Source organism: Schistocerca gregaria, chromosome 8 (genome assembly GCF_023897955.1).
Source record: "Schistocerca gregaria isolate iqSchGreg1 chromosome 8, iqSchGreg1.2, whole genome shotgun sequence".
NCBI classification, from domain to species: domain Eukaryota; kingdom Metazoa; phylum Arthropoda; class Insecta; order Orthoptera; family Acrididae; genus Schistocerca; species Schistocerca gregaria.
In genome coordinates this window covers 493,362,335-493,382,256 of record NC_064927.1, presented here as the reverse complement: position 1 = coordinate 493,382,256, position 19,922 = coordinate 493,362,335, and the positions used below count along the sequence as shown (strand labels likewise).

The 19,922-nt window shown below is 42.8% G+C and overlaps 2 protein-coding genes across 6 annotated transcripts in view; one reads left to right on the top strand and one right to left on the bottom strand.

The window, feature by feature from the left end:
- The window catches only part of LOC126284463 (peptidoglycan-recognition protein LB-like), a 201,816-nt gene extending 200,245 nt beyond the window's left edge, over positions 1-1,571 (bottom strand). The window contains exon 1 of the mRNA XM_049983399.1: positions 1,513-1,571. Coding sequence (XP_049839356.1) covers positions 1,513-1,531 — 19 coding nt within the window. The 5' untranslated portion in view covers positions 1,532-1,571. The remainder of the gene's footprint in view (positions 1-1,512) is intronic.
- Positions 1-19,922, top strand: part of LOC126284460 (trichoplein keratin filament-binding protein) — a 713,651-nt gene that overhangs the window by 587,620 nt on the left and 106,109 nt on the right. The window lies entirely within an intron of this gene.

The following is a 19,922-nucleotide window of genomic DNA, read 5'->3' as shown; positions in this document are numbered from 1 at the left end:
CGTTAGCGATCTCGAGGAAACTTTTAAAGAAAGTGATTCCGTTCCGCAAAGTAGATGAGAAATTACAGGTAGACTTGATACGGTTCTTCGTCGAATTGGTATGAAGGCATATACAGGTTGGCTATCGAACGGCTTCCGTGGGCAATTTTCGCTATTTCATATAAATATTGACCAGATTTGAAAATTGTTTTCGTAAGCTGCTCATTAAGATGTGTAGTCTTATGTTAAAGGTTTAACACAGTAAGACAAGTATTACTGCTAGAAGCTATACAGCGTGTATATTGAGCTAGTATAACTCACGGCTTGCAAATTTCTGATAATATATTCATGCAGTATCTGAGAACAACAGTACTTAGAGACTTTAAATATAATTTCAAACCTTTTGCAAACTACGATATTGCGGTTGCTGTGTTGTTCAGAAGTATGATGCAAAGTTTCTTCGGACATGTATGCACGTAAACTACTCTTGCTTAGATGCTTAACGTCAAATATTTAACACATCAACTCGTTTGTAAAGGAATCAACTGTTTGATGCTGTTTCATACGTGGTCATTTGATTCTTTTAAGAATGTGGGTAGAGGCTTTCCTGCTAACAATAAACTACGATGCTTAAAATATTCAGCTTGGCTTGGAATGCTACTTAGGGGAACGAGGATCAGCTGAATAGAAATACTAAAACTGCTGGTTGTATATGGATAGCTGACAGCTTAATAAAAACAGAGGCGGAGCATGTTACTCTTACTGTTGTGTCCGGGATGGTGGACAGGCCATCCAACCAAAGAGGCGGCCGGCTGCCGTTATTTTGTATGCGAAAGACAAGTGGTCAAAATACGTTGTAACGAAAGTGATGTACAGCAAGCGTCCAGTGCTGGTGGATCATGCTGCCGGATGAGGAAACCGTGTGTTTAACACCTCTATCCAATCGCGTCCCCGCTCACACGTGATCCTTCTGCCGCACAATGTGAGGAAAATGTGCTGGGCGGATCGCAGCGCCCAACCAACTCGCCTCCTTGGCTGCATAGTTTCCCCACATCCCGATATGTCCCGGTACCCGACAGAGTTTTCACCTGGTGGAAGTACTGGATACATTTGCTGTACATACTGCAGGGCACAGAGAGTTGGAGTACTACTGTGACGGCTTCTCACCAGCTCAAGTACCTTTAGTTTAAACTCTGTTATCTCTCAGCTTCATAATTTGTTTGTTGTTCTGGAAGGCGGACTCTGAAGACCGTATGTAGAAAAATAAGTGAACAAACGGGTATATTCCACAACTTAGAACCATCCGTAAATATAACATCTCGAAACAATCTTAAAAATCGAAAAAAATAAACTTTTAAAAATGTAGTCTGGAGTACGAGATTTCTTGTGCTTCAGTCTCTGAAGACGCAAAGACACCAGTTTGTTAGACCCCTGGCTCTTTAACCTGAGGCCCAATATGAACAATCACTGACGTGGCAGCCGTAGCGTTGCTCGCGGAGCAGACACGAGTGAACGTAAACACTCTTGACTCACCGCACGCTGCCTGCGACATGCTCGCCGCTGGACACGTGTGCTGCCCTCTGGCGTGCTGGGCGCAGACTGCTGGACCGTCTGACCAGGTGGGGCACGGCGAGGAAGTCTCGCGCAGCCGCGTCTGGAGGGGAGTCGATGCACGTTCAGCAGCGTTGTACGACCGGCGAGGTAGTCTGCTGTGGCTGCGCTCTCTCCTGCACTACACCACGATGCGGGTCAATCAGCGGTCGGTCGGCAGAGCACTTCCCCGTAGGTCACAGCGAGCCGGCGGATTTGGATTCATTTAATTCTAGAGGAGCCCCATCACCAACTGGGCGTGCATTTCGGAACGAAAGGGACAGGTGTTATCGGCACACAGCGTCTTTCGTATATCTCATGTAAACATAGGATTGTTTTGTGTTTCGCACAAATTCCCTGCCAATGGGTCCAAAGCGGAGGTCCACAATAATTAGAAATTTGATGGGTTATGTAGATAAATAATTGAAACTTTAGATAGAGCCAGTAACAAGTTGTATGGATTGCACGTGTCATTGAAAAAGTCCTAATCTTCTTTACGCTCTGTTTTTAAAACGTGAAAAATCTATAGTATTGAAATATTCGTTTTGCCCATTCAAACAAACTTGCCACATTATTAAATTTGTTCCGTACAAGTGACACAAGAGACGTACACCAGGTCGAAGTAGCAAAAACCAAGTAAAAATGATTTCAAAATTTGAATATGTTTATCCTCCCATTAAGCAAGATCTTTTATACGCAGAGTTCTACATTCCTGGAGCCTTGAACCCAAAAGAAACGTAAGCACAAATCGTTTAATAACAAGCGGGATCATAAGAGTCGTAAATGAGGTATTGTTTCGTATAGAGATAAGCATTTTCTTGAATCAGTACAGGGTGTTAGGGGTATACGTACAGATATTGAGATCGTTGTTACCTTAATATGTACCCGCTTTAGTGGATTAGTCTCTTTTTTTTTCTCTCTGTGTAACAGTCTTCCTGGGAACACATCACATGATTTACTGCCTGATGTTTCCTGCCACAAAGTGGACTAACGCCCGTCAGTATAGTCTCTCCGTTTTGTATCCATGCGTCCACGATACTATTACCTGACCTGCTACCCAGAGGAAAATAAATATCAGTGGCTTGCTTCTGCTACACGTACTTGGAGGTACTAACTAACCTAAAACGTACTAATCGCAGTAGGCATAATTATTTGTCCCCAAATGAAGTAAATACCGGTGTAATGTTGTTCAGTACATTGTTCTCGGTGATCTGTACGATCTGTACTTATACCCGTTACACCCCGTGGATATTCACACATACAGTACTTACACAGTCGTAGTTCCCTGAATAGAATTTCCGGTGTTCGCTTACAATCAAAGTGCAAATGCTGAGTTTCATTGAAGGTAACGAGAGCAAGCCTCAATTCGTCAATAATAAACAATATGTTCTTTGGGACATACCATTGGTGATCTTGCAGCTCTCGAAGAATGAAATTACAACGAAATCCATCCCTTTAGCTGCTTACAGGTGTTGATAAATATGAACAGGGACAGTTGAAAATCTCTGCCCCGACCGGGACTCGAACCCGGGATCTCCTGCTTACATGGCAGACGGTCATTCCGACTGAGCCGTCGACGACACAGAGGATAATGCGACTGCAGGGGAGTATCTCTTGCAAACTCCCCGTGAGACCCACACGTCCAACTTACTGTCCACACACTACACTTGTAGTGCCTCTGCCCACTATACACATTACTCTCGGTAGTCAATCTACCGGTTCCCGTAAGAGTTCGGGCAATGTGAGTGCATCCGCACTGAAGAAGATCATCAGCCGGTAAGCCTTATCTATATGAAGATATCTGTGCTTTCGGACATGTCCCGGGTTCGAGTCCCGGTCGGAGCAGACATTTTCAACTGTCCACGTTGATATTTATCAACGCCTGTAAGCAGCTAAATGTCTGGATTTCGCTGTAATTTCGTGAGTCAGATCTGGTCTGACTAAAATTTGCTGCTCTTAAAAATAACACGCAAGTAATAACATTAACAGGAAATTACCCATGTAGATCAAAAACTGCTGTTGATGAGACAGTCGAATAAGTTTCTTATTTTAGCTGGCTGTGACGTCAGTTGTAACTATGACAACATTAAACAGATTCCAAGCTAAGCAAGGAAATTTAGACGCAGTTTCAAAGGAAAAACAAGAATAGGAACATAATTCAAATGTCAATAAAATTTTCTTGGTACCCAAGCCATATGAGTTCGAATAAAATACTTCAGCTTTCGATGACTGTATCTGCCATTGTCGTCAGGAGTAAAAACCCCTGACTGCCTGGACTATTTTTTTTCCTTTATTGTTATTTCTCCCTCCTCACCCCCATGTGAACCTAGAGGGCGGGGCGGCTGGCAGAAGCACGAACAACCCACTCTTCAGCCAGTAGAATTTACTTATAACTTAGATGCTAAAAGAAAAGAACAAGGAGACATATGTACTATGAATTTAAAATTACTTTAAAAGGTGATGTTAATAGGGGGAGAGAAGTAATGTAATGATGTCTTCATGGATTCAGTGTTGGTAGGACGGATGTATGTCGAGGCAGAGTACGTGGTCCGGGAGAGGGAGACGGTTGCAATTCCTTTGCGAGAGGATGTGGAGGGCGTGCAGGTAGAGGGTTGGTGGGATGTGTGAGATGTAGCAGCACACTAGGATTGCAAAGGGGAGGGAACACGGTATGATTGTCGGAGTCGGGTGTACGTGTGGCGTAGGTTATTCAAAAGTGTTCAGTGTTAGTGAGGAGATATCGGAATTTACTGAGTTAAAGGATCTTTGTGGGGGAAGGTATAGCGGATGCAGAAAGCGTGGCGGTAAGCAAGGCATCCAAGTATCTGGGAGGACATTTAGAACTTGGGAGGGGCGGATATCCGTGCAACATTTGCATAGCAAAGGATAGGGCAGATCAGCGGTTTCTATGTGTGAAGGACTGTGGAGGGGTGGAGTCCCCACGTTTTGCCTGTTAATAGTTTGTCTGTTTTGGGCTTTCTGTTGCGTGATTGGTAGGTGAGATCTTTACATTAGTTGCTGTTGGAAGGTTAGACAAGGTATTTTAGCGTGTTAGCTGGATGGGACGGTCGTAAATTGTGAAATAGAAATCCTGGAGATGGACGCTCCAGATGGTGTGTCCTGTAACTATTACCTGCGTTTTCAAGGGGTTAATCTTTAATGAGCCATTGATTACACCAGGAGGTAAATTGATTCAGCTGGATTTAGAGGGATTGTTGTGATTTCTGGATCATAGGATAGAGGGCGAGCAAAGTGATGTCATCAGCATACTGAAGGAGGTGGTTTGGGCATCGGCAGTGTATAAGAGGTAAAGGAGAGGGGAGGATCCCTGGGGCGCTCCTGCAGTGGGGTGGAAGGTACGGGAATTGGTGATGGTAAAAACACATAGGACGGCCTATTGGAGAGGAAGGACGCAATAAAACAGGAATAATTGATTGTAAGTGCATAACTCTTGAGTTTGGAAAGGAGACTGGAATGTCCTACATGGTTGCGTGCTTTTCTAGGTCAAGGGAGACAAAAATGGCGGATGTACAGTTGTTGAGCTGTTGGGATAGGAAATCGGGGTGAGGTTCAGAAGTTGATCATCAGCAGAAAAGGAGGGACAGAAGCCAAATTGGGTAATAGAAAACAGATGCTGTGGGAGCAGATGGTGGATGTGTCAGGAGAGGATTGATTGAAAGACCTCGCTAAACACTGAGGTGAGGCAGAACGAGGGAGGTATCAGTGGGGGGGTTGTTTGGTTTGAGAAAATGTAGGATTTTGGAGGCGTTCCACAGGTGGGGATGGTAGCCTCTGGAGAGGATGGTGGTATACAGGGTTGCAAAGGTGATGAGAAAGGAGAGAGGGCATTCTTTGAGGTGGCGATAGGTAGTTCAGTCATGACCAGCGGACATCTTGTATTTCCTGTGAAGTACTGGTTTTATGTCCTGTGCTGTGACTGGTGTGTTTAATTGCGTTTCTGGCATGTTGAAGTACCAGAAGCTGAGGGCCAGGGGTGGAACTGTGGTATCTGTGTATTCGGGGACAGAAGGGAATTGGGAGCAGTCAAAGTGAGGGTCGGCAGGGATAGGGAAGATGCCTGAGAGATAGTACACAAAGTAATTTGCTTTGTTCAGATCGTCAGGTAAGGGTCGATCGTTGTGAAATATCGGGTAATGAGGGATGGGATGGGTGCCAGTAAGTTGGTGGAATGTTTTCTAGTATTTGGGAGAGTTCACTGGGAGTGTAGCGTTGAGTCTGATGCATGTTTAGTGCTAGTTCCGGCGTTTTCCATATTGAGTAAATTTCTAATGTATCGTTGTATTTACCAGAGGTGTTTGAGCGGTTCCCAGCCACTAGCCTTTAGGGAGGATTGACGTAAGCGATGGGATTCACGGAGGAGTGCAGCTTGTGGGGGAGCGTGGGGCGTTGAGGATATATATAATAGCGATATAGGCGGAGATAGCATCTTACGAGGTCTGTTTCAGGATTCCTGGTAGGCATTCCATTTGGTATGGGAGTAGTAATTGATAACATTTGGATGGGGTGCATGGGGATGGAGATGGAGTAGTGTGTAGGAAATGGCGAGGAGGACAGGTAGGTGATCATTTCCAGTTGGATCGAGGACTTGTGCAGTGGGGTGTCCAAGGAGGTTGGGTGATGTTAGGACGACATCTGAGATTGTGTTGCTTTCGGACAGGTACGCTGTTACATGGAGACAATTTTACCTTGGAGGGGTTGAGCAAACTGGTACCACAGTTGGAATTCAACAGCGGATCTATTATGGATGTTGAGGTCAGTGGCAGTAATATAGGTGCAAATGGTACTTCGATGTTGGTGATGAAATCATAGGAGATGGGATTATTAGATCGGTTGTGGATGGTACGACAAATAAGTTAGGGGTTTGAGGAGGAGACTAAGTGTAAGCTGTTCGGTGACCAAGCGGTGCAGGCAGAAGTCAGGTTGTCGCTGCGCCAACAAAGTCCATCATTCTGCAATGAGATTATCAACAAACTGGCCTCTCGTTGGGAGAAATGTGTTCGTCACCAGGGTGAATATGCTGAGAAGTAAATATGTACACGTCAAGAACAAAGATGTACAAAGCTAATAATGGTAGTTTTAATTAAAATACCTCGTAGAATTTTGATATAAAAAATCGGAGCGTTTCCTTTTCAGCACTACATATTATATCTGCTTACAACATGCACAGACAATAGATGACCAACCAATAATCGAACAAAATCACAACGTGAATTTTAAGGATCATCACTATTTTGCAACACGAATAACGATATTTCATACTATTTTATACACAGTACAACCACAGCTAAAAAGAACTTTGTTAATATTTAAAAGTTTTCAATCCGTTTCCTACAGCAACAAAAAACAGGTCTTAGAAGTTGTGGGATTCACTGCGAATGATGTCTCTTCAAGCCGCTTTAGCTGTTTAGTAGACCTCTATTGGGAACACAAGCAGTTCCGCACCGTTACAGATGCATCTTCAGATGATACACTATTAACTGAAATATAGTTTTTCAAAATAGAATTTTATTAAGAAAGTGAAGGAGGGAATTTTTTTATAAAAATTCTTAAAAATATATGTCGAACATACATTAACTGTGACACTGTGAAATGCTCACATGTTTAGCCCTCAGTCAGACAGTTAGCTATCATGCAACCATTAAAATTTAGTCCAAAGTGTGTAAAAAACTTAGTCTACGGGTTCTACGATGCTAAATAATAGCAACCCACCGAAGTACTGGTGCGTTTTGAATCACTTATCATTAAGCAAATGTAAAACCGCTGATTGTTTGTTAATGTCAGTGCTACGGACTAGTTCTACTATAAACTCATATTGGCAAACATTCATCCCCAGTTTGACAGTTTGATACCATGAATCATGAGATTTCCTGTGATGGAAAACTATGAAAAAGAGTGAACCTATGGCAAGAAACCACTTGCAGTGTATATGACTGACCGTTTTGCTACAGTAATGCAAGTGCCACGAAAGTAAAAGTAACATTACTTAACCAAGCCTGTTTTGCTGGGACGCCATAATGAAAAGCGTAAAATAAGTAAAAGAATTCCTGTAATATGTTTCTGCTCCGGCAGACGTAGACCCAGTTTTTTAAATGCACATTCAACAAATATTTTTAAAAAATTTTACAAATCAATGTTCCCCTTTGTCAGTAAAATCCTATTCTGAAAAACTGCATGTCAGTTAACAGTGCCTCACCGTAGGCAGCTAAAGCGGAAGAGTCTTCACTCACTGTGAATCTTTTAAATTTATTACACCTTATTTAGCAAAAAAAAGGGTTTGAAGATTCTTAAATGTTAACAATGAATAACGATAATATTGTGAAGCTACAATATTTTCATGTCAGTACTTATCTTTTGGAATGGCAGCATTCGTCCAGCGGTAGACTTAGTTTCTTCAAGATCTGAAATTAGCTGGTCTACATCTTCATCCACATCTGTACTTTGCAAACCACCGTGAGATGCATGGCAAAGGGTACGTCTCATTGTACGAGCTATTAGAGTTTCTTGCCGTTCAGTTGGAGCACGCGGAGAGTGATTGAATGCCTGTGTGCGTGCAGTAATTATTCTAATCTTGTCCTCATGGTCCCTATGTCAGCCATACGCAGTAGGTTGTAACATCTTCCAAGAGCCATTATTTAAAGCCGGTTCTTGAAACTTCGTTAATAGATTTTAACGCGATAGTGTACGTCTATCTTCAAGAGTCTTCCAGTTCAGTTCCTCCAGTATCTGTAATACACTGTCCTACGAATTAAACAAACCTGTGACCCATTCGTGCTGCCCTTTTCTGTGTACGTTCAACATCCCCTGATAGTCCTGTCTGGTACGAGTCCCACATCCTTGAACAATATTCTAGAACCGGTCGCACGAGTGATTTTTTTTAAAGTAATCTCCTTTGTAGACAGACTGCACTTCCCCCTGTGTCCTACAATAAATCGAAGTCTCCCACCTGCTTTGCCCACGACTGAGCGTATCTGATCATTCCGTTTCAAACCCCTACAGAGTGTTACACCCAGGAATTTGTATGAGTCGGCCGGTTCCACCAATGACTCATTATACACAGGAGACTACATTTTTTTCGTTTCGTGAAGTGCAAAGTTTACATATCTGAACATTTAGAGCAAGTGGCCAATCTCTCTACCACTTTGAAATCTTATCAAGTAGTGGCTGAATATTTGTCCAGGTTCTTTCAATAGTACTTCTTTATAGATAAGTGCATTATCAGCACAAAGCCTGATTTTACTCTTAACATTGTCTACAAGGCCCCAACACACTTCCCTGAGGCACACCCCCCGAAATTACTTCTAAATCTGACGATGACTCTGCATCCAAGATAACATGCTGTTTCCTCCCTAACAAAGAAGTCCTCAATCCAGTCACAAATTTCTATTGGTACCGCATATGCCTGAACGTTTGACAATAAGCATAGGTGCAGTACTGAGTCAAAAGCTTTTCGGAAATTAAGAAATACAGCATCTACTTAGTTGCCTCTTTAGTATGTCATGTGAGAAAAGTGCGAGTTGAGTTTCACATGATCGGTGTTTTCGAAATCCATGCTGGTCGGCAGTGAGGTAGTCATTCTGTCCAAGATACGTCATTATGTTTGTGCTCAGAATATGCTCTTCTAAGATTCTGCAAGAATTTTATGTCGAGGATATTGGACGGTAGTTTTGCGGATCATTTCTACTACCCTTCTTGGTGATGGGTGCGACCTGTGCCTTTTTTCCCACAAATGGGCACGGTTTTTTGTTCGAGGGATCTACGATAGATTACAGTGAAAAGAGGGGCAAACTCAGCCGCAAATTCAGTATATAATATGATACGGATTCCATCGGGGCCTCGACGTTCAGTTTTAACGATTTCAGCTGTTTCTCAACATCACTGACACTAATACTTGTTTCATTCATCTTTTCAATGGTACGAGGATCAAATTGGAGAAATTCTCCTGGATCTTCCTTTGTAAAGCAACATTTAAAAACGGAGTTAAAGTATTTCAGCTTTTGCTTATTACGCTCAGTTTCAGTTCATATTTCGTTCGTTAAAGACTGGACACTACCTTTGCTGCCACTAACATCCTATACATACTTCCAGAATTTCCTTGGGTTCTGTGAAAGATCGCGTAGTCATTGAAGGCATCAGGCATTGTTCTCTTAACAGCCAAACGCATTTCATTCAGAATTTCTCTGTCTGTAGCCCAGAGCATGGTAAACTGTTGTTATTTTGAACTTGAGCCAGAGTTCCTCTACATGCTCCTGCCCTGTGCTGAAAACTTCAAGTACCTCATTGAGATATGGCACTACTGATTTTTTATCTAGTTTACTGAACATATGTATCTTTCTGCTTGTTACAGTTGTCCTGTGTACTTTGGTAATCATTGTTGCCACAACCACGTCATGGTCACTAATATCTGTTTCGATGTGGACATCCTCTATTTGTTGCCATTAGATCCAATATATTTTTCCATCATGAGTGAGGTTCCTAACTATCTGTTCCAGGTAGCTTTCAGAGAAGGCATTTAGTAAAGTTCACACGATATCTTGTCACGCCCACCACTAACAAAAGTGTAATTGTTTTAATTAATTGTTGGATGATTAAAGTCTCCACTGATGATTACAGTATGATAGGGGAACTTCCATACAAGTGAACTGATGTTTTCTTTACAGTTTTCGGTTGCATCAGGAGATGAGTCTGGTGGGCGGTGGAGGGATCCATAATCATTTTCCCCAAAAATTTCACTGCCGTCGATTTCAGGTTTCAACCGGCTAGTATTATGTGAGCTTCAATTCCTTTAATGAGTGCTTCAAACTCTGACATTTTGTTGCGAATGCTTCGGCAGTTTACCTTAGGACTTAAATACTCCCAACTGTGGTAGACATTTCTTTCGATCTTACATTGATACTTCTGGATTTCCTCGAGCTATCGTTGTGTGGATTGGATGGAGAGTCGCCTAATCTAAAACACACTTCGGGGCACCCCACACACAGTCAGCTAACTGAATAGCAGCCTTTGATGTGTACTGCACACGTGACCTATTTAGCAGGTCCCTGCGGCTCTCAGCCGTATGGTACAAGTCTAAGAAGTCGCAGGCCAGCTTGTCACAGAACTGTTGAAGTCTGGTTCAGGTCCGCAGCTCGTGGTCTAGCGGCCAGCATTGCTGTCATGGGGTCCTGGGTTCGATCGCCGGCGAGGGTTTCACCCTCTCCCCCCCCCCTCTGTCTCCCTCCCCCTCTCCCCCTCTTTCTCCCTCCCCCTCCCCCCTCCCCCCTCTTTCTCCCTCCCCCTCTCCCCTCCCCCCTCTGTCTCTCTCCCCCTCGCCCCCCCCCCTCTCTCTCTCTCTCTCTCTCTCTCTCTCTCTCTCTCTCTCTCTCTCTCTCTCTGCTTGGGGACTGGGTGTTTGAGTTGTCCTCATCATTTCATATTTCATCATCATTTGTGAATGTGGCTAAATTGGACTGCGTAAAGATTGGGACTTCGTACGGGCGCTGATGACTGCGCAGTTGAGCGTACCACAAACCAAACATCAACAATTTCTGGTTCAGTCCTTCTACTCGACTCAGAACCAAAGGGCAACGATCAGTTCTGGGGCCAACGCTGCAAGTTGCGAGCTTCGTTGAAACTCCCATCAATGGGTGCTGGAATAGCCTCTTCAACACGCTGAGAGAGGCCCCAGGCATATGCACTGAGTGCCTGATGTCCTTTCCTGTCCCTTGGCCCCATTTCCCTAAGGGGATCCACCACTCTCCGTACGTTTGAACTGTCGACGATTAATAGACCCTTTCCCTTTTGTGTTTGCCTCCTCCGAAACTAGACAAAACATCTTCACCTTCCTTCTCTAGATTGTCGCACAGATGACAAAACGGTATATATCGAAATAGACGACAGAGGAATAGAGAAACAATTAAAATCGCTCAAAAGAGGAAAGGCCGCTGGACCTGATGGAATACCAGTTCGATTTTACACAGAGTACGCGAAGGAACTTGCCCCCCTTTCTTGCAGCGGTGTACCGTAGGTCTCTAGAAGAGCGTAGCGTTCCAAAGGATTGGAAAAGGGCACAGTTCATCCCCGTTTTCAAGAAGGGACGTCGAACAGATGCGCAGAACTATAGACCTATATCTCTAACGTCGATCAGTTGCAGAATTTTGGAACACGTTTTATGTTCGAGTATAATGACTTTTCTGGAGACTAGAAATCTAGTCTGTAGGAATCAGCATGGGTTTCGAAAAAGACGGTCGTGTGAAACCCAGCTCGCGCTATTCGTCCACGAGACTCAGAGGGCCATAGACACGGGTTCCCAGGTAGATGCCGTGTTTCTTGACTTCCGCAAGGCGTTTGACACAGTTCCCCACAGTCGTTTAATGAACAAAGTAAGAGCATACGGACTATCAGATCAATTGTGTGGTTGGATTGAAGAGTTCCTAGATAACAGAACGCAGCATGTTATTCTCAATGGAGAGAACTCTTCCGAAGAGTAAGAGTGATTTCAGGTGTGCCGCAGGGGAGTGTCGTAGGACCGTTGCTATTCACAATATACATAAATGACCTTGTGGATGACATCGGAAGTTCACTGAGGCTTTTTGCAGATGATGCTGTGGTGTATCGAGAGGTTGTAACAATGGAAAATTGTACTGAAATGCAGGAGGATCTGCAGCGAATAGACGTATGGTGCAAGGAATGGCAATTCAATCTCAATGTAGACAACTGTAATGTGCTGCGAATACATAGAAAGATAGATCCCTTATCATTTAGCTACAAAATAGCAGGTCAGCAATTGGAAGCAGTTAATTCCATAAATTATCTGGGAGTACGCATTAGGAGTGATTTAAAATGGAATGATCATATAAAGTTGATCGTCGGTAAAGCAGATGCCAGACTGAGATTCATTGGAAGAATTCTAAGGAAATGCAATCCGAAAACAAAGGAAGTAGGTTACAGTACGCTTGTTCGCCCACTGCTTGAATACTGCTCAGCAGTGTGGGATCCTTACCAGATAGAGTTGATAGAAGAGAGAGAGAAGATCCAACGGAGAGCAGCGCGCTTCGTTACAGGATCATTTAGTAATCGTGAAAGCGTTACGGAGATGATAGATAAACTCCAGTGGAAGGCTCTGCAGCAGAGACGCTCATACCTTCACCGAAGAGTCAAGCAGTATATTGCTCCCTCCTACGTATATCTCGCGAAGAGACCGTGAGGATAAAATCAGAGATATTAGAGCCCACACAGAAGCATACCGACAATCCTTCTTTCCACGAACGAGACTGGAATAGAAAGGAGAACTGATAGAGGTACTCAAGGTACCTTCCGACACACACCGTGAGGTGGCTTGCCGAGTATGGATGTAGATGTAGATGAAATAAGTGAGAAGGCTAACGCCACTTTAACATCGCTGATTTGTTGCCAGCTCTTTGATTCGACATCAGTAATATTCGACAAAACTATCAAAATAATGCCCATAAATTGGCTCTTGATCTCGCAGTGTTATGACGGTAATCAGTTAACAATTTCGGAGAAATATACCCGACCACTTTTACTTTTCTAAACTAACTTGCAACTACCTACTCGCAGTTATGGCGCGAATGACAACTCCAAATAGTCTAGTAGTCAGCGTATGTATCTGATGATTTTCAGTAAAGTAAATATTCTTTGTGTTTTTGACAACATCGATGAAATTCTGATTTTATGTAATAATTCGCTACATTAAAAAATATTTTTGCCTTATACAGTATCACCCTGTTTATTTAAACGGGTCGTGATAAATATCAGGGTGATTACCTGTTTGGAGTCAACTTATCCGGTGTAAAATCGCACTAAAATGTTTTCATAATTTATAAAATGAGTAGTGAAATAGCAAACCCGGACGAAATTAGTAAAAAACTGAGATTCTGAAAAAAAGTTGAAGATTACGATAATGCGACGAAAGAAAGGTATCGGATGATTCATATAGTAAAAGTCATGATCGAAAGATTTAGTTTAGAAGAACGAAACAGCCTTGGGATTTTATAAGGTGCACACGCGGAAGTCGGTGAGCCACCTTGCCAAGATGCGCACTGTGGCCGCTTACAATCTTTCTCAAACAATTTTAAAGAAACTGCTGAATAAAAAAATTGTTACCTCATCATAGAGTCTCATTCTTCAGCTTCATACTGAACTGCCTATCGTTTCGTTAATGATCAACCTTTCTGTGATATTTCGAAATGAAGTAAGCAGTCATACGAAATTAGAATGGTTTCTGATGAAATACAGATGTCGCTGTGAGTTTTTGTATGGCTCATGTTAGGTAATGCCTTAATGGGTGTGAAATGTAGCTAACATACTAAATTTTACTCTCAGTTCTGGAGGAGATAGATATGCAGGGTGGTCCACTGATAGTGACCGGGCCAAATATCTCACGAAATAAGCATCAAACGAAAAAAACTACAAAGAACGAAACTCGTCTAGGGGAAACCAGATGACGCTATGGTTGGCCCGCTAGATGGTGCTGCCATAGGTCAAACGGATATCAACTGCGTTTTTTAAAAAATAGGAATCCCCATTTTTCATTACATATTAGTGTAGTATGACAAGAAATATGAATTTTTAAGTTGCACCAGTTTTTTCGGTTTGTGATAGATGGCGCTGTAATAGTCACGAACGTGTAAGTACGTGCTGTCACGTAATATTCCGCCAGTGCGGACGGTATTTGCTTCGTGATACATTACCGGTGTTAAAATGCACCATTTACCAATATGGGAAAAAGGTCGATATCGTGTTGATGTATGGCTATTGTGATCAAAATGCACAACGGACGTGCTACGTATGCTGCTCGGTATCCTGGACATCATCCAAGTGTCCGGACCGTTCGCCGAATAGTTACGTTATTTAAGGAAACAGGAAGTGTTCAGCCACATGTGAAACTCAACCATGACCTGCAACAAATGATGATGCCCAAGTAGGTGTTTTAGCTGCTGTCGCGGCTAATCTGCACATCAGTAGCAGACAAATTGCACGAGAATCGGGAAGCTCAAAAACGTCGGTGTTGAGGATGCTACATCAACATCGATTGCACCCGCACCATATTTCTATGCACCAGGAATTGCACGGCGACGACTTTGAACGTCGTGTACAGTTCTGCCACTGGGCACAAGAGAAATTACGAGGCGATGACAGATTTTTTGCTAGCGTTCTATTTAGCGACGAAGCGTCATTCACCAACAGCGGTAACGTAAACCGGCATAATATGCACTATTGGGCAACGGAAAATCCACGATGGCTACGACAAGTGGAACATCAGCGACCTTGGCGGGTTAATGTATGGTGCGGCATTATGGGAGGAAGGATAAATGGCCCCAATTTTATCGATGGCAATCTAAATGGTGCAATTTATGCTGATTTCCTACGTCATGTTCTACCGATGTTAGGCTACTACAAGATGCGTCACTGCATGGCAGAATGGGGATGTACTTCCAACATGATGGGTGTCCGGTAGGTAATCACGCTGTAACAGCATGCGTTCTCAGAAATGATGAGTTCACAAAGGTACATGTATCACATGGGAACAACTGAAATAAAATGTTCAAACCTACCTACGTTCTGTATTTTAATTTAAAAAGGCTACCTGTTACGAACCGTTTGTCTAAAATTGTGAGCCATATATTTGTGACTACTACAGCGCCAGCTATCACAAGGCTTAAAAAGTGGTCCAACTAAAACATTCATATTTCTTTACGTACTACACGAATACGTAATAAAAAAGGGGGTTGCTATTTTAAAAGAAAAAAACGCAGTTGACATCCGTTTGACTTACGGCAGCCGGCCGGAGTGGCCGTGCGGTTCTGGGCGCTACAGTATGGAGCCGAGCGACCGCTACGGTCGCAGGTTCGAATCCTGCCTCGGAAATGGATGTGTGTGATGTCCTTAGGTTGGTTAGAAACACAGAACTATAGAAAGAACCGATTTCCAGCGCGCTGATACTACGTATTCTCATATTCCGTGCACACGGCTTCACTCTATTCTCCATGGTTGAGATTCTAACGTGGCCAGGTACCTGATTGCCTATGCAACAGCGTATTCTACTCTTTAAAATTACGAAGTAAGTTACAATTGCCTTTGTGAAGTACCACGAAATGAACAAGACCATCATTGAATAACGATTGGTGCTTATATTCATGGTAGAATGCCAAAAGAAAACTCGGTAAGATACCATGCGAAATGTTCGGATGCTGATCCAGAACTCAAAGGTTTGTAGCCAATTTTTTAAAATTATTAATTGGTATAAAAACTGTACATAATATATCGCATTCTAGTCGAAATATTATAGTCTCGTTATCATACTCTGTCCGAGGAAAAGAATAACCGAAGTGATCACGGAAAATCTAAATTGGAAAGTAAAATGAGGTTAGGGAGATAACCTGATTAACGCAGATTGTTTCCATCGGTCATTGTTTTGCAGCAATACACGTAATGAATAATGTAAATGTTGATTCTTTCGATAAATATTTATTATACAAGAATTTCTTAAAAAAAGGTCAAGTATTTCAGTTGTCAGTGCGTTTCAGTTTAGTTTGTGGAATGGAGTTGGGTTGTTTGGGGGAGGAGACCAAACAGCGAAGTCATCGATCTCATCTGATTAGGGAAGCCAAAAGAAGGGGGATAATATGCTGCACTGGAATCCTGTATAAGACCAGACCAACCTGCTTTCAGAACTGTGCGGCTGGTCCCGGCGGAGGTTCGAATCCTCCCTTGGGCGTGTGTGTGTGTGTGTGTGTGTGTGTGTGTGTGTGTGTGTGTGTGTGTTTGTCCTTAGGATAATTTTGGTTAAGTAGTGTGTTAGCTTAGGACTGAATCTGTTCGTTTAATAAAGTGACAGTATAGCTGAGTGCTAACCATTCTTCTTTCAAAAGTTTCTGGAGGCTTTAATTCAGCGCCTCCTTAAAATTTGCCATTTACATGTACCGAGGAGTGAAGGAAAATAATACGTAATTAGATAAAAATCCAGGCTCTAGTTGTGATGAACAGCCTGGAGGTATCGATTGGGCATGGGAAGTGTTGGCAATTCATCTTTGTTCTACAGAACGAGCGGAGAATTGAATAAATTATATCACAAATTATGGCAGTGCTTTGTACACAGAGGGATTCGCTTTCGAGTTAAATTTGAATATGTTTTAACGAGGAAGACAGTCTCCAAATCTGGCAGGAGTTTCAGTGAGATTCTGGTAGTATGTAAAGTACACCAACAGCAAGATACACTCGATAGCTTCACTGCCCAATAGCAATGGTAATTATACCAATGCCCATAGTGCCACTAAAGCGGAGTTACTAAATATAGTTACTAAATATTGTATTCCTTCACCATGTAAGCCGAAGTAAATATTCCAGAATTCTAATCAAGAACTGCTGCCAACATGCCTAACTTAGAAGTACTAGGGCTGTTCAATACAGAATGATCATAATGTTTTTTCACAACATATCTTTACTCAACCTCATAATTTTGATGGTCCTTTGTCACCATAGTCTCCCTGAAATGTGATGCACTTGCTCCCACCGTTTCTGCCAGTCTTCAAACACGTGCTGGAAACCGTTTTTAGAGAGGTCCTTTAAAATCGACTCCGCAGCCTTCACCATTGTTTCTGATGATTGATAATGCCTTCCACGAAGGCCCTTCTTCATGTTAGGGAGTAGAAAAAAGTCACACGGGGCTAAATCCGGACCATAGGGAGGGTGAGGGATGCACTTCACGTTGATTTTTTCAAGACATTCATCAACAACATTGGCAATATGCGGTCACGCATTGCGGTGGTGCAGCATCCAGCGTGCTTCACGGAAATGTGGCCTTTTGCGGCTAATATGGACTTGCAGTGTTTTCAGGACATCCCTGTAGTATTGGGCAGTTACTGATGCGTGTGCAGGTACAACATGCTGATAAACTATTCTCTGAATATCGAAGAAGCAGATGACCATAACTTTCCCAGCAGAAGCAACCACTTTTGCTTTTTTGGGGGTTGGTGATGGAGACTTCCACACTGAGCTTTGCTGGTTGGTGATGGAGATTTCCACACTGAGCTCTCTAGATCAAAATTATGTAGCCAAGTTTCATCAGCAGTGATTACATTTGAAAGAAACTCCGGATCTTCCTCTAACATCTACTTTAACTGCATACAGACCTCCATGCGAATGCCCTTTTGTTCGGGAATCAACAGTCTTGAAACCCATCGCGCACAAACACGTGTCATGTGTACTTTTTCTGTCACCGACGTATATGTGGCACCCAATGAAATATTCATTATTTCAGAAAGTGGTCTTAAAGTAGTTCGTCGATCCTCTCTCACAATGACAACAGCAGTGTTGTTGTTTTCTTCCATAAGAGCAGTAACTGGAGCACCGGGTCCACCTTCCTTTGAAATTGATTGTCTCCCTTCTTTAAACATGTTAAACCACTTCGAGCTGTGCTCTAGGGAAGAACAGACTCTCCATAGGACTACTGTAACATAGTATAGCCTTCAACTGAAGATTTGTCGAGACGAAAGCAGAATTTCATAGCCGCATATTGTTCCTCGCTTGTTACCTCCTTTGCAGCGGTAGGCGATACTGAATATGTCTGACCTTGCCTGCCTCACACAGGCGGGAACCATGAGTCCCAATAATGAAACTACTACTATGGCGTGTTTGTTGCACATTAACCTAACAGAATATCATAAGATTAATTTTAGTGCGAGAAATTATGACCATAAAAATTATGGTCATTCGTTATTGAACAGCCCGCGTATATATCGTCGGTGTGATGAAGTAACTAAGATGACTTAATAATAGCAAGTTTTCTGGTCCAGATCAATCAGTACGCAAGAAAGGATGTAGGAGTAATTCCCTGAATTACAGACACAAATCACTGACGTCGATATACTGTGTTCGAACATTATGAATTACTTCGAAAAAGACAATGTATTAACACATAGTCAGCACAGATTCATGTAACATCGTACCTGTCAGACACAACTATCTCTTTATTCACACGAAGTAATGAGTGCCCTCACTGATTCCATATTTCTAGATTTCCAGAAGGCTTTTGATACCATCCCCAGAAGCGGCTTCAAATCAAATTACTGGAGTGTGGGGAGTATCGTCTCAGTTATGCGACTGGATTCGTGATTTCCTGTCAGGGGGGTCAGAGTAATTGACGGCAAGTCATCGAGTAAAACAGAAGTGATTTCTGGCGTTCGTCAAGGTAGTGTTATAGGTCCTCTGCTGTTCCTTGTCTAAATAAACGAATTAGGAGACAATCTGAGCAACCGTCTTGGGTTGTTTGGAGGTGATGCTGTCGTTTTCCGTTTAGTAAAAAATCAGAAGATAAAAAAAATTTGAAAATAATTTATGCAAGATATCTATATGGGAAAAATTGCAGTCGTGCAAGCCGGCCGGAGTGGCCGTGCGGTTCTAGGCGCTACAGTCTGGAGCCGAGCGACCGCTACGGTCGCAGGTTCGAATCCTGCCTCGGGCATGGATGTGTGTGATGTCCTTAGGTTAGTTAGGTTTAATTAGTTCTAAGTTCTAAGCGACTGATGACCTCAGAAGTTAAGTCGGTTAGTGCTCAGAGCCATTTGAGCAGTCGTGCAATTGACTCTAAATAATGAAAAGTGTGAAGTCATCCAAATGAGTACTAAAGAGAATCCACTAAATTAGGGTTACACGACAAATCAAATACATCCAAAAGCTGTAAATTCGACTAAGTACCTAGAGATTACAGTTGGCGATAACATAAACAGGAACGATCACATAGACAATTTTGTGGGGAAAGCAAACAGAAGACTGAGATATATTGGCAGGACACTTAGAAAATATAACAGATCTACTGAAGCGACTGTCTTAGACCACACTTGTCCGTCCGCTGCTAGAGTATTGGCGTTCAGTGTGGGATGCGCATCTGGTATGGGCGACCGAGGACATCGAATAAGTACAAAGAAGGTAGCTCATTTTATACGATCGCAAAATGGGGGAGAGAGTGCCACGGATATGTTTCACGAGTTACGGTGGTAATTTTTATGTCGTCTCGTTTTCTCTGTAGAGCTGTACCATAGGAAGCAAGGAGAGGATGTTGTTTGGTGGCTGGTATCCTCTTTCTATAACACAAATTGCACTCCTATATTAACAGGGTTCTTTATTCATAAGAATGGAAAGTTTATTTTACTCAAGATAGTCGTTGTGGTACAAGCTCTGTGTGATAGTCCACGTTAGCCTCATTGCTGGTGAAGTACAAAGTCCACTATGTGCACTACTCGGGTCGCTATGTGGTGTCTCGGACGGTCTGCGACTGCAAGTGTCTGGGCTGCGACTGATGTATCGGTGACTCACTGGATGACCGACTGGAAAAC